This window comes from Monopterus albus, unplaced genomic scaffold (assembly GCF_001952655.1).
Source record: "Monopterus albus unplaced genomic scaffold, M_albus_1.0 scaffold240.1, whole genome shotgun sequence".
In the NCBI taxonomy this organism is placed as follows: domain Eukaryota; kingdom Metazoa; phylum Chordata; class Actinopteri; order Synbranchiformes; family Synbranchidae; genus Monopterus; species Monopterus albus.
The window spans coordinates 1-13,722 of record NW_018128120.1 but is presented as its reverse complement, the minus strand read 5'-3'; the positions used below and the strand labels follow the sequence as shown (position 1 = coordinate 13,722).

General features: G+C 41.6%; 1 protein-coding gene across 2 annotated transcripts in view; it reads left to right on the top strand.

Annotated features, from left to right (window-relative positions):
- fam171b (family with sequence similarity 171 member B) overlaps positions 1 to 6,919 on the top strand; it is an 11,560-nt gene extending 4,641 nt beyond the window's left edge. The window contains exons 3-8 of one of the 2 annotated variants that reach the window (XM_020620550.1): positions 1,435 to 1,527; positions 2,008 to 2,166; positions 2,340 to 2,510; positions 2,797 to 2,913; positions 3,007 to 3,130; positions 3,431 to 6,919. In XM_020620550.1, the coding sequence (XP_020476206.1) occupies positions 1,435 to 1,527; positions 2,008 to 2,166; positions 2,340 to 2,510; positions 2,797 to 2,913; positions 3,007 to 3,130; positions 3,431 to 4,757 (1,991 nt within the window). In that variant the 3' untranslated portion in view covers positions 4,758 to 6,919. Of the gene's footprint in view, positions 1 to 1,434; positions 1,528 to 2,007; positions 2,167 to 2,339; positions 2,511 to 2,796; positions 2,914 to 3,006; positions 3,131 to 3,427 lie in introns of both variants that reach the window. The other variant, XM_020620549.1, reaches the window with a different exon arrangement.
- Positions 6,920 to 13,722: the final 6,803 nt, after the last annotated feature.

Genomic DNA, 13,722 nt, shown 5'->3' with positions numbered 1-13,722 from the left:
CACTGAACCTAAAAATGAAAACATGTGGCATTAAAGTTGACAGTGACTGACAGTGTGCTATAAAACAATTTGTAAATACGTATTTTGAGTAATTGCAAACAAAATATTCACACATTCTCAACTGCCATTATTAATGGACATTATAGATTCATGAACTGTCTGCGATTACATACAACATGTCACTGAGGTTTGTTCGTGATGAAGCAATTTATGTTCAGTGTCCAGTCAAGTGTAACTGAACGCCATGCTCTATGCTCAATTTATCCTTTGTTTCCACATCAGCATGCCCTGTAGAGTCAAGCCTGGGTGAAACATATCTCGTCCTCAGTAAACAGTCTTTGTCCTGCACAGAATCAAGGGGGTGATGGGGGTGGGAGCTCTTTAGCCACAGTGAGCTCATATTGGTGTTCAAAAGGGGCCGGGATCTTACTCTACTCCCACTTCCTCTTACTAGTGTGAATGAGACAGAAAAGAAATGGGAAGGTGGTGTTTCAAAGCAAAGATGGAGCAAGTGATATGAGGGATTAAAAACAAGAGAGAGAGTCATCTGTCGAGACCCCCCTTGTTCTGCACTATCAGAGGCACCTCCCTCCTGTGCTGCAGAGCCAGACAACAGAACCCTAAAAAGAGGCTTGAGGCAGCACTGCCATCTGCCGGTGGTAACGCAGGTCTACAAGTCACTGTGAACAGGTTGCTTGCCCAAAAACAAACTACATCTTAGACAAACAGCCTGTCTATTTCCCACTGATATTTAAATTTAAAGTAGATATAGAGATTTTAACATACTATCACTTTTGATCTTTCACTTTACATTTGTACTATTCACATTTCTGAGCCATTAAGATAGACGAGTTGTCAGGCCAAGGGTTCGAAAATGGCAGTAGTTCACGTCATGTGGCTTCAAATAGGTCCGAACATTCAATTAAGATCCATTGTTTTCTGTAGGGAACAGCAGGATTTATTGGCAGTTGCTATTTATAATTATGTGTACAGCGTTACAAACATTCTGTGCTCTGTTTTGTAGATAACTCAGCTAATTTAGCTAGTTAGCTAAATAACTAATTATTAAAGTGGCCCAGTATTTGAGGGAGGCAGTCAAGAGGTTGTAAATGTTTTGACATGTTGCTAACTTAAAATGTCACAAGTATAAAGTATAATGCTATTGATTTAAAGTTCTTACTCTAGAAAATAGCAAGGGGTAGCCAAGTCAGTGTAACTCTGTGGTGCCGTTCCTAATATTTGGAACTATTCTCATGATCTGCCAAAAGGTATAGAGTCAGTGGAAATGTTCTCACTCTCCTTCTTGATTCGCTCTGATTTATAGTGGTGATGTATACCATGTAAAACTACTAGAAATGTCAGAACTGAAATAAAATGCTAAAACAATAGTGATATGTGTGGCTGAGTCCTGACCTTTGCTTTATGCCCCTGCAGTTTTTTCTGCTGTGACGCTGCTGCTGCTTCCTCACAGTCAGGGGAACGTGTGGCTGTTTGAAGACTCGGTACTCATCATCGGGAAGTTACCTGGTAAGTTTGCACATGGATCAGAGTCAGTTCAACTTCATCTCAATACCTTTCACTTAAGGCCTTGAGCTGAATAAAATCAAATATATTTTTCTGAATCAACTGAGCTGAACTTTAATCTGATACAAGAAAATGCTTACATAATACATGAATATCTACTGTACTACAATATGAAAATATGAATAGGACCGATTCACTACCTAATAAGTGTAGAGATAGACTATAATACTGTTTTTGTGCCTCAGATCTTTTGGGGACAATTAAGCCTCCAACATCTTGTATCTCTGTAGATGCTCTGTTTAAACCAAGTCTCTTTTTAAAATAATACTGGATTTAAAAGGCCCCTCTTCTGTAAAATAAAGCCACTTCTCTTTCATCTTCTCTGCCAAATCAAAATACAGTCAATCAAAATACATTTTATATTCAAACATATTGTCAAAAGGTCCATATTATGATTCATCATATGTCATCTGGTACTCACAGACAGTTCCTCCCAGCCTAAGGTCAAGTTCCCCAAGAACCTCCTCACACTCCCTGAAAAGAGCAACATCTCCTCAGTGACTGCTTACCTGACTGTACCACAGCAACACATAGCTAAAGACTGCATCAACTGCACTCCAGGCATCATCAGCAACAAATCATGTGAGTGTTAAAAGTGTTGAAAATATACTAAAAGGGAGAGAAAAACTGTGGTTGTGGTTCTGTACACATATTTTGCACTGCAGACCTCACAGCTTGTTTCACGATTGTTCTGGTTTAAACATAAGAATGTGTATAACATTTTAAATGCTTAACTCGGGTCCTTGCGTACACAGCGCTCAGAACCGTCGAGCTGAAGGCAGTGGCATCCATCAGCATCCAGCTGTACTTCGGCAATGAGGGGCTCCAGGTCCGAGGGCCTGTTCAAATTAGCCTGCCCCTTGGACACGACACCCACCTCAGGGCCTCTGATACTGTGCCAGCCTGGGCCTTCAACCTGAGGACTGGTACGAATAAAAATTAGAGGAATAACATTACAAAATAAGACTCATGAATGATGCATGTAAATAAACATTAATACACGACAATGACACTCTAAAACTTTAGTGTAACACCTTTGCCAACAACAATAATAGGAGACGCTTAAGTTCTACATTCAGTTTCTCTCTGAAATAAATTTTACATGCTCCTTAAAATACATAAAAGCAACATTGACAATTCATAGGCTTCATAGTACTTGTGCTGAATTCATGTATTGGCTGATAAACAAACTAGTATATGTTCTGCATGAAGGTGCCTGGGAGAATCAGGGGCTGGGAGTAGTAAAAGCAGTAGGCGATGAGCTGGTCTGGACCTACACAGCTTCCCATCTGGGCTACTGGATTGCCGCCCCCCTGCCCTCCTCAAACGGTACAAACCTCATTTACCTCCATTACCACATGTCATGCTGTTTGTGTAGCGCTCATAATTGTTTTATGTTTACCTACACATTTAACTATTTAGATTATCTGGGACATGGAAGCTCAGTGGATTTCATATCATACCACACCTACTTGTTGATGGGAATACTGGGAGCAACACTGGCTATAGTGATTGGATTTCTTTCTTTGCTGCTATGCCACTGTGGGTAAGAAATCATATCAGAAATGTTATTGATCAGTGTCAGTTTTTTTCTGTTTTCTACACTGCTTATTTTCATTTAGCAAAATTAAAATTACAGTAATATACATTAAAACAAGGTGATGGAAACTGCAGTGGTGGTGGCTCAAATGAAAATGACTTGTTTGTGCCAAAAGTGAGACAATGCAACTTTTATTATAAGTAATAAACCACCCCATTACTAAATTTGGCATAGTAAGGGGTTTTGTAGCTACAGTCCTGTGAAACAGTGTCTGTATTGAGTACATTCTGTTTCTTCCAAAAGCAGAGGTTCTTATCGAGAGCCTGGGAGGAAGAGGGCCCGCTTCTCTAAACTCACAGTGGTAAAAAAGGACCAAACCACCTCCACCCACATGGAAGAGGGTTTGTTGTTCCGTTCTGGCGACAACAGCCTTGTGTCCTGTAGCATCCAGTGCGAGCCTTCGTCCACACCGAGGCACAGAGTCAACTACAACATTTATGTGGAGGAACCGGGGAGTGTCCCAACAGCTCCTCTTTATGAGAATATCGCTTCAGATCGGATCAAAGGTCCCCATCCTCCACCTCACTACATCAACGGTGAAGAGGTAGCTCGGCTGAGGGAGAAGTCAGAGCGGAGTCGGGCCAACGTGAACTCTGACACCTTCTTTCAAGATAAGCTGGTTCACATCTATAACCGACCAGTGGCCATTATTCAGGCCCCAGAGCTTTTCACTGCTCAGGAGCAGCAAATGTCAGGCTGCAAGGCTGCTACTTTCCCACGCAATGGAGCTGAATATGATGCTCACTCAGAGCCTACAAGTAAAGACAGCTACACCCAGACACTGCCCAAGGTTCTTCACCACCACCAGTCCCGAGGTGAAAGCAGCCCACAGCGGAGCAGCCAAGACGAGCCCCAGCCTCTGGAGACTCCTCCCCAAAGCCAAGGCCCTAACGCTGGTGTGTGGGGACGCTACAGTAACCTGCTTGAATCCTCTGTGTCCGTGCCTGGTACTCTCAATGAGGCGGCTGGTATGCAGACGTTCAGCGGTGGGCATGGCGTGCCCGGTGAGCTACAGGGGATCTCAGAGCGCACATTGCTGGAGCTGACCCGTGGCAAGTCCTCCTCATCTCATCCTAGGGCCTGGTTCGTCTCCTTAGATGGGAAGCCGGCCGCCCAGGTACGCCACTCCATCATTGATCTCCAGAGCCGCCACCGGCCACCCAGCAGCAATGACACCAGCCTGGACTCAGGGGTGGACATGAATGAGCCTCAGCAGAACATCCGCGAAACAGAGCGCGACAGGCCTTCGGTCAGGGCCTCGTCTTTGCCGCACCACAGCCGAGGGGGGCGTTACGGTGAAGAACAGGACTTGAGCAGTAGTGAGAGTGGCACCACTGCCACCTGCACACCAGAGGACCCTTCCCTGAGGAACATTTTGGATGGGAGCAGCGGGGCTATTCCCAATATTCCTGAGGAGCGAGACGGGATGGATACATCCAGCGCTCAGGAGGACAGCGAGTCAAGAGGTACACCACCTCCGCGACGCCTGAGAAAGGTGAGGGAGAAGGGTAAGACAGAAAAGAGGAGCACCAAGCATGTCCGTGAAGGGAGACCTCTGACCAAGCGAACTTAGAGCATGGCTTATGATCGCACTCATCCAGACAAGGATTTTACCTTCAGTTGAGCCATTTAATCCATACTGAGCTTTCGTCTTGCCACTCGTTCTCATCTGGGCATTGTTGTTGTTGTTGAAGTGATTGTATAACTTTTCCAAAGAACGCATATCTCATGAAATAAAGGAGGATCTGTATCATATTGAAGCATTATGTAGCTGCCGTTAAACACGTTTGTGTACAATGTTCTCTCATTCTCCCTGAAGCTAAAGACCACCAGCAAGATTCTTCACAGCAAAATGCCCATATGAACATGTTATCCTGTCGTCCCTGGTACTGGCATTAAAGAAGGTGCCTTCTTACTGCCTGTGATTACATAAGGCACATGATGGATCTGTATTCAGTAAAATCTGGTGAATTTGCAGGACAGACACAAATACAGGTCTATGTGTAGTGCACTTATCCTCACCATAAATGCCTGCTGTAAATTAAATAAGAGAAGCTTTCCTGGTTTGCAATGATGACATCTTGTTTTGATCATATGTCCATATTTTACTTAAAAAGAGAGTCGGGGGTTATGAAAATACGTATTTGTGTCATTACTGGAGGCAGTCTTGTCTATAAATTCACATTTTTAAAATCCTTAAATAAAACGCTTCTTATCAGGTTTGCTGACAGCTAATCTGACAAAGAATTTTGCGTCAACTGGAAACAGTGGAAAACATGAAGGAAAACAGTGATGTACATATACTGTTCATCTAAATGGCCTTTTTAAGCTTTTAAACCTCCAATTATTTTTGAATGCATGAAAAAGTGTATGACTGTAGAGCTAAGAGTAGCTGTTAGGTAAACTGATTATTAAATGATTAATTTTACTGTCTAGTCCTGAGAGGACTCAGTGTTGTGCTGCCAACTGTAGCTAGTGTAAGGAACTAAAAACAGTACAACAGGACAGCATCTGTGGTTATCACAATGTAAGAACCACATTGAAATATCTAAATAAATACAGCCACAGCCCTGGGTAACGCAAGAGTTGGCACTAAACATGGCAATGTTAGTTTTATGGGATGGCATTATTATGACTGCAGAATGTCTGAAAACTCAGATGGCTGTCACAGACCCACACAGCTCTGAGGCATCCATTTTATATATCAAGTAAATAATAATTTAAGTCAATAAGACCATAATGTTTCACTTGTTATGCATTGTTATTATTACTGATATATAACTGGATGCCTTGTCATGTACAGTATTATCCCTCGCAACTCTTCCTGATGGTCGGTGCCTTGTAGATTGCTTTTAACACCTGTTGCCATGAAATTCTTTATACTGGTTTTAGCAACTTCCTAATCAGCATTACTATGGGATTACTTGTTTGTTCTGACACATGCATTATGACTGAAGATGCTAATAAACATATTTTTCAATGGAAGTTTAAATATAATAGGGCCAATCGTGGTTGTTTTATCTGTGTGTGGGGCATGGCTCAAAATAATATTTCTACAACTATTAGATTAAGTGAAATGTTGGAACAACTGTTGGATGCATTGCCATGACACTGGGTACACACATTCATGTCCTCCTCAGGATGAATTATAATAACTTTAACATTTCATCTTGTGCAGTCATCAGGTCAACGTTTGAAGTTGTCCAGGACTCTGGTTTATGACTACATATTTACGAAGCAAAAAATGTAGCTTTGTTTTTGTGTACTTTGTGTTAAATGCTGAATAGCAAATGTATGTATGCTAACATGCTAAACTAAGATGGTGAACAGAAAAAAAAAATGCTTAGTACCAGCATGTTAGCATTTAGCTCAAAGCATTGCTCTGTCTGCTGTAAGTAATGCCTCACTGGGCTGCTGGTGTGGCTGCAGACTTTTATGTCTGAATTAGGCTTCTCATATATGTCAATGCAGCTGTTGTCCTGGGTCAAATAAAGCACACTTTAATATGTGCCCATTTGTTATACTAACACACAGCATACCCAAAAACCTGTAACATTTTCAGTGAGAACTGATCATTGCCCATCCGTAATGGTTTGGGAACTCACTCAGCATGAATACCAGTAAATGGTACCACTAGCAATATTTTCCATAAGGGGGCAATTGTGGTTCAGTGGGTAGAGCAATCATCTCCCAACCAGAGGGTCGGAGGCTTGAATCTCGGTGCCTGCAGTCCACTTCTCAAAGTGTCCTTGGGCAAGACACTGAACCCCCATTGCCCCCGATGGTCAGAGCCATTGATTGATTTGGCGCCGCAGATGGCTGCCTCAGTTCTGCACCGGAAACAAATTCCGTGTGTGTAACATACTTGGCCAAATAAAGGTGATTATTATTGTTATAAGTTAAAAAAAAAAAACTTTGCAGAAACTCTTTTGCCATATAAAGTCTTCCATCATGCTACTACTGCAAACTTTGTATGTATGAGCCTCGGTTCGGTAGCTACATTCATAAAATGTTTTGGTGTGTATATAGTTAAGCAACATTTTTTGTATGATGTGATTTCATTTAAGCTGTGTTGTTTGTTTTCATCTAAAAGCAAAAACCTGTATCAATACATTTTCATGAATGGTTGAATGGGTTTTTAAGCAACCATCATATGAGATGTTTTATCAATCTGAATTATTTTAATGTTAGCCTAGAGTCTTTTCATGGAGTGTACAGAAAGCTCATTGTCATTTATATGTTAAGTTGAGCACTTAATCGTTCAGTGTGCTTACAAACAAAAATATTTTTCCCTCTACCCATCAGCTTGAAAACACAGAATTCCTCCGCTTTTACGGTGCCATTGTGAGCGCTCAAGTGATCTTCGTAGATGTATTTGTATTGATTTTAATGTGTTCTGCAGTATGCTGCTCGTGTGTCTAGTCGTTGAAACTCATGGGCTTTTGTTTCTTTCAAAATAGACACCCCTTGTGTTGACCTCTGTAATGATGATAGTGATGTTGATCTTGCCTTTTTGTGCACTAAATTAATAAACTTAATTGATACAGTTTCTTGTTCTTGTGATTTTCAGTACTTTTAACTATATTGCATATGTGCAAAATTACAAAAAATTGACACCAGTATGCTAACAATATTTGGCTCCTTTCCCATTAATGTCCTTTTGAACAAAATGTTATGTATACTTATTTATTCCACTGCATACACATAAAGAAAAGAAATGTAAATACACCACTGGCACTTTAAATGTTCTTGGCAAATTAAGATAAAAAGAAAAAATTATGCTTCTGCTGCAGAGGTGTGCTTGCCATTGTCTCACCAGGTGCTTAATCCATCCATCAGTGGAGTCTAATCTATTTACTGTAGGTGATCAATGGGACTGCTTTCAGGAAAAACGTGGGTTTCTTTTTGCACTGCTTCTTTTTCTTCTTTTGTTACATCTGTTGGGGTAATGCACAAGCCAAATATCTGGTGTGTTATTAACACCTGCTCCTGACACCTGATGTCTAAAGTGTCTGAAGATCCTTCTCAACACTGTGAATTAAGAGAAGCAGCTCCATGTAAAGGAGCGATTTTAGCGTTTCTGTCCCATGATGCCACTCCTGGCACAAACTGGTCCTTTAAATTACTTTCCAGTTGTCTGGCACAGCCCCTGAAAAGGCAGGAGGCTAACTTAGGAGAGGTCGGCCTTTCACTTGTTCTTCGGGTTAAGGATTTATAAATGACATATCCATCTGAGGGGCAGGAGTTCAACCTCCACAGTATCCCATCCACACAGTCCATTAGGAATTGAAGTGTGTGTGAACGTGTGAAAAGAGAAGGAAGAGACAGAGGTGGGGGAGGGGTCTATATAATAAAGGTTTTTTTCCATTACATTTGTTTCATGGCATTATGTTTTTCAATATAAACAGAAAAAGTTTCTCTCTCATCCAAATCACATGAACATCACATTGATTTATTGTGTCTTACTGAATCCACCCCACCTGGTCACAGTGGCTGTCATGTCCCTCGACGTGCAGGCTTAGGTGGAGGTGTGGCAGCGATCTTTGACTCAAGTCTATTAATCAACCCTAGACCTAAACATAATTATAACTGATTTGAAAGCCTCATCCTGAGTCTCTCACACCCTAAGTGGCAAACTCAAAAACCAGTTCTAGTTGTTATTGTATATCGTCCACCTGCTCCTCATTCATTTAGTGTTTAGTACAGATAACATAATCATAGTAGGCGACTTTAATATTCATGTAGATGCTGACAATGACAGCCTCAACAGTGCATTCAGTCCATATTAATAATAATCTGTAACTTAAACTTTTAATCACCTTTATTGGCCAAGTATGTTACACACAAGGAATTTGTTTCTGGTACAGAATCGATGGCAGCCATCTCAACCGACGGCTCTAACCATCGGGGGCAACGGGGGGATTCAGTGTCTTGCCCAAGGACACGTGGACTGCCGAGATTCAACCTTTCACCCGTCTGGTTGGGAGCCACCTGCTCTACCCACCACACCACTGTCGCCTCCCCGCACTACTGTCACCTCCCCAAAATAACAAGCCACATCTTCTTTCTCTTCTCTCCCTTTCTCTCCCTGTGGCTGATTATTTAATCATCACTGATAGAGGAAAATAACTCTGGGTTTCTTTTCAGCACTATAGCCAGGCTGACAAAGAGCAACAGTGCTGTTGAGCTTAATATTCCCTTAGATCTCAGTAGTAATGACTTCATGAGCTTCTTTACAAATAAAATAAAATTTGTTTGAGGATTTTCAGTCAGGTTTTAGAGTCCATCAGAGTACAGAAACAGCACTAGTGAAAATCACCAACAATCTTCTCGCCACACAAACTGAAGTTAGTCACGGCGTTCCACAGGGCTCTGTCTTAGGTCCAATTCTCTTCACTTTATACATGCTCCCTTTAGGCAATATTATCAGGAAGCACAGCATAAATTGCCATTGATATGCATCTGATACTCAGTTATATTTATCTATGAAGCCAAATGAATCAGGTCAGCTGGTCAAACTTCAGGCATGTCTTAAAGACATAAAGGCCTGGATGACCTGCAACTTCTTACTTCTAAACTCTGACAAAACTGAAGTTATTGTGCTTGGGCCTGAAAACCTTAGAAATCTGCTGTCTAACCATGTAGTTACTCTAGATGATATAGCTCTGGCCTCCAGTACTGCTGTGAGAGTCATTTTGACCAGGATATGTCCATTAAATGACACATAAACCAAGTCTCTAGAACTGCCTTCTTTCACCTGCGCAATATTGTGAAAATCAGGAGCATCCTGTCTCAAAGTGATGCTGAAAAACTGGTCCATGCATTTGTTACTTCCAGGCTGGACTACTGTAACTCTTTACTATCAGGATTTCCAAATAATTCCCTAAAAAGCCTCCAGTTAATCCAAAATGCTGCAGCCAGAGTACTGACAGGAACTAACAAGAGAGATCATATCTCTCCCATATTAGCTTTTCTCCACTGGCTCCCTGTAAAATCTAGAATAGAATTTAAAATCCTTCTCCTAACATACAAAGCCCTTAATGACAAGGTTCCATCGTATCTTAAAGACCTCGTAGAGCCTTATCATTCTAACAGAGCACTTCGCTCTCACAGTGCAGGTTTACTTGTGGTTCCTAGAGTCCACAGAAGTAGAATGGGAGGCAGAGCCTTTAGCTATCAAGCTCCTCTCCTATGGAACCAACTCCCAGTCTCAGTTCAGGAGGCAGACACCCTCTCTACCTTTAAGACTAGACTTAAGATGTTCCTTTTTGATAAAGCTTATAGTTAGGGCTGGATCAGGTGACCCTGAGCCTTCCCTTAGTTATGCTGCTATAGGCCTAGACTGCTGGGGGCCCCCATGATGCTCTGAGTTTCTCTCCTTTCTTCTCTTTCCATGGATCTATATGCCACCATTACATGTCACTAACTGTGTGTTCCTCTTTCTCTCTCTCCCTGTACCTTTCTGGATCTGGAGCTCTACATTTCTGATTAGCAGTCAATGGCCACATCAACCTGCCCACTGTTTGATTATTTCTCTCTCCTTTATCCACTCACCCCAAACGGTCGAGGCAGAAGGCCGCTTACCAAGAGCACGGGGTCTGTCGGAGGTCTGTCGGAGGTTTCGGTAAAGGGAGTTTTTCCTCCCCACTGTCACAAAGTGCTTGCTCAAGGGGGATTTGTTGGGTTATCCCTGTAATAATAGTGATAATAGTAAGGTCTAGACCAGGTGAGGGCAAACTTTTTGACTCACGGGCCACAGTGGGTTCTAAAATTTGACAGAGGGGCCAGGCCGGGAGCAGAAGGATGGAGTGTTTGTGTGAACTAATATAAATGACATATGAACATGCAAGGCTTATTGTACAAATTATTCTCCAAATGCATTTTTTTCATAACACAGTAGAGAAATAAACCTTCAGTTTCAGTGGGAACAGTGTTGTCTTCCTTTTTAGGCAGTGCATCAAAGTCTGGAGTTTTGTTGTGGCTATTCTCAGGATAGATCTGAGGTGTTGTTCAGTTAACATGGATCTGTGACTGGCTTTGTTTATGTTCATGATGCTGAACGTCTGCGCACACACATAGGCCGAGCCAAACAACGCCAGCATCTTCTGTGCTGTCTGTCCTCCGGAGGTTTGGAAACGTGACTTTGTTAAGTGAAGCATAAAAGTCATTCAGTTTAAGAGAGTTGAACTTCTCCTTTAAAACGGAGTCAGACTGAAGATCGATTAGTTCCAATTGCAGCTCCTGTGGTGCTGTTTCAGGGTCTTGTGACAGGGGACAGGACACCAGCTGAAGTGACTTGTCAACTTTTTCAAAATCAGAACAACAACGGCAGAAATCTCCGTGCAGGTCGTCCATTGATTTGCAGTATTTCTTCGTGTTTCGGGTGGCCTCTTTCTGCATGCCTAGTGTGGGAAAATGAGTGAAAGATTTGTTTGAAATTTGTCTGGAGAATAAAGTCAGCTTGGATTTGAAGGCTCTCACATTTGTGTACATGTCATGCACAAACTGATATTTCCCCTGTAGCTTCACATTCAGTGTGAAAAAATGTCAACAGCAAATGCAAAGTCACAAAACCAGTTCTTGTCGCTCAGCTCAGGAAATTTGTTGGATTTCCCCATTAACTTGAAAAATGTGCTAATCTCCTCTTTGAGCTCAAACACTTGTTGAAACACTTTGACCAAACTTAACCAGCGGACACGAGAGTGGTAAAGTAAGTCCTGGTGATCCGCATCGGTTTCCTCCAAGAACATAATGAACTGACAGTGCTAAAGTCAACAAATCTTACGACTGGATTCACGACATGATTAAGATACAATACAGACTTACACAGAGATTCCTGATGAATGATACAGTGAAGGAAAATAACATCCTGGTCAGGGTTTTCCTCTTTCACTTTATCCTGGATTCTTTTCAGCAGCCTGATGTTTTTTTCTAGTTAAATTCGGCGATGCCTCTGTGGTGACATTGGCAAGTTTACTCCAAGGTAGCTTCATTCTCTTGATGACAGCAGAAACCCAGCCATATAAGTCCTCTCCTCACGTATTTCCTTTCAAGGACTCCATGGTCAAAAACTCCGTTATATCAAAACTGTCGTTAATCCCTCGGATAAAAATTAGGAGCTGTGCAATGCCTTTTATGTTGTTACTTTCATCCAGTGCTAGTGAATAAAACTTAAAGGACTCTGCCTTTTTGTTTAACTCACTGGATATATCTTCATCAATCAGTTCCACACAACTAGTCACTGTCCTGCATGATAAACAGATTTTTTTCAAACTTGCCTTTGGTCTCCGGACACAAGAGACCTGCTGTGCCTACTATGCATTCTTTCAAAAACTGGCCTTCAGAGAAAGGCTTGCTAGCCTTTGCTAATTTGAATGCCAGCATAAAACTTTCCTTGGTACTTGACTCTTGAATCGCAGTTTGTCGGTGAAAAAATTTTTGCTGAGTTGTAAATTAGCCATCAACCTCTGAGCAGTAGCTGCTGTCCACTCCTCATTAAACACTCGGCACTCACTATCCACTTTTCTTTTCTTTGGTCCGCTCATTTTTACGGAAGGGGTCAAAGGGCAAAGCAAAAAAGTTAAGTAGAGGTAAATGTGTCTAAAGTACACCATCTACTGAGGAATCTAAAAAAGTCAAAACCAATGAGGTTTAATGATAACATAATTTAATAATATAATTGGGACAAGTTCGGCGGGCCAGATTATAAAACCTAACAGGCCATAGTTTGCTTATGCCTGGTCTAGACCTTACTTTGTAAAGTGTCCTGAGATGACTTTTGTTATGATTTGGCGCTATACAAATAAAATTTGATTTCCATTACATTATTACCACAACCAAAGAGAGCATGTAAGAGTACAGAAAATATGTCTGCAAAACGCTGCAAATGAAGATTTTCTATATATTTTCTTTATGTTTGTGGAGATATGGTATGGACATAATTTTATTACAGCTGAAAACAGGTAATAGTGGTTTCTGCCAAACACCCTGTATGCCAACAGCAGGATGTGCAGTAGTGTGATGACTCACATTTCTCTATGGGGTGATGTTGAGGCCAAAAGTTGTCTAGTACATCTTGTCTTATCCTGAAGCATGACTGTAGCCTGACCAGAGTTACCCACACACCTGCAGTAAGACACAGGCAGTTTTTTTTCTCCAGCAGTTCCTCTTGACAGATAGGACACACATCCTGGACTTGGATATGTTTCCGACAGACACTTACAGACTGCTGGCCCATGACTGGTTGGTTCAATGTCCCAGAAGTAGCAAACACATCATTTTCTCCTCAGTGGTCTTTGGGTTGGTGTAAACCATGGAGGAACTCCAAGATCTGTCTGTCCACAAGTTCGTGCTGAAAGGAATCTAGAACAGAGTTATTTTTACCATTACATGTCAACAGGAAGACATATTTGTTAGTTCTTTCAAACTGTCTACAAGCTTTACACAGCAGACGTTCTAGTGTTACAGCTGAAATATTTCACAGAATAAAAAAATAAAATAAAAAAATAGCATTTAAAGGATGTGACCTGAGATGGTTA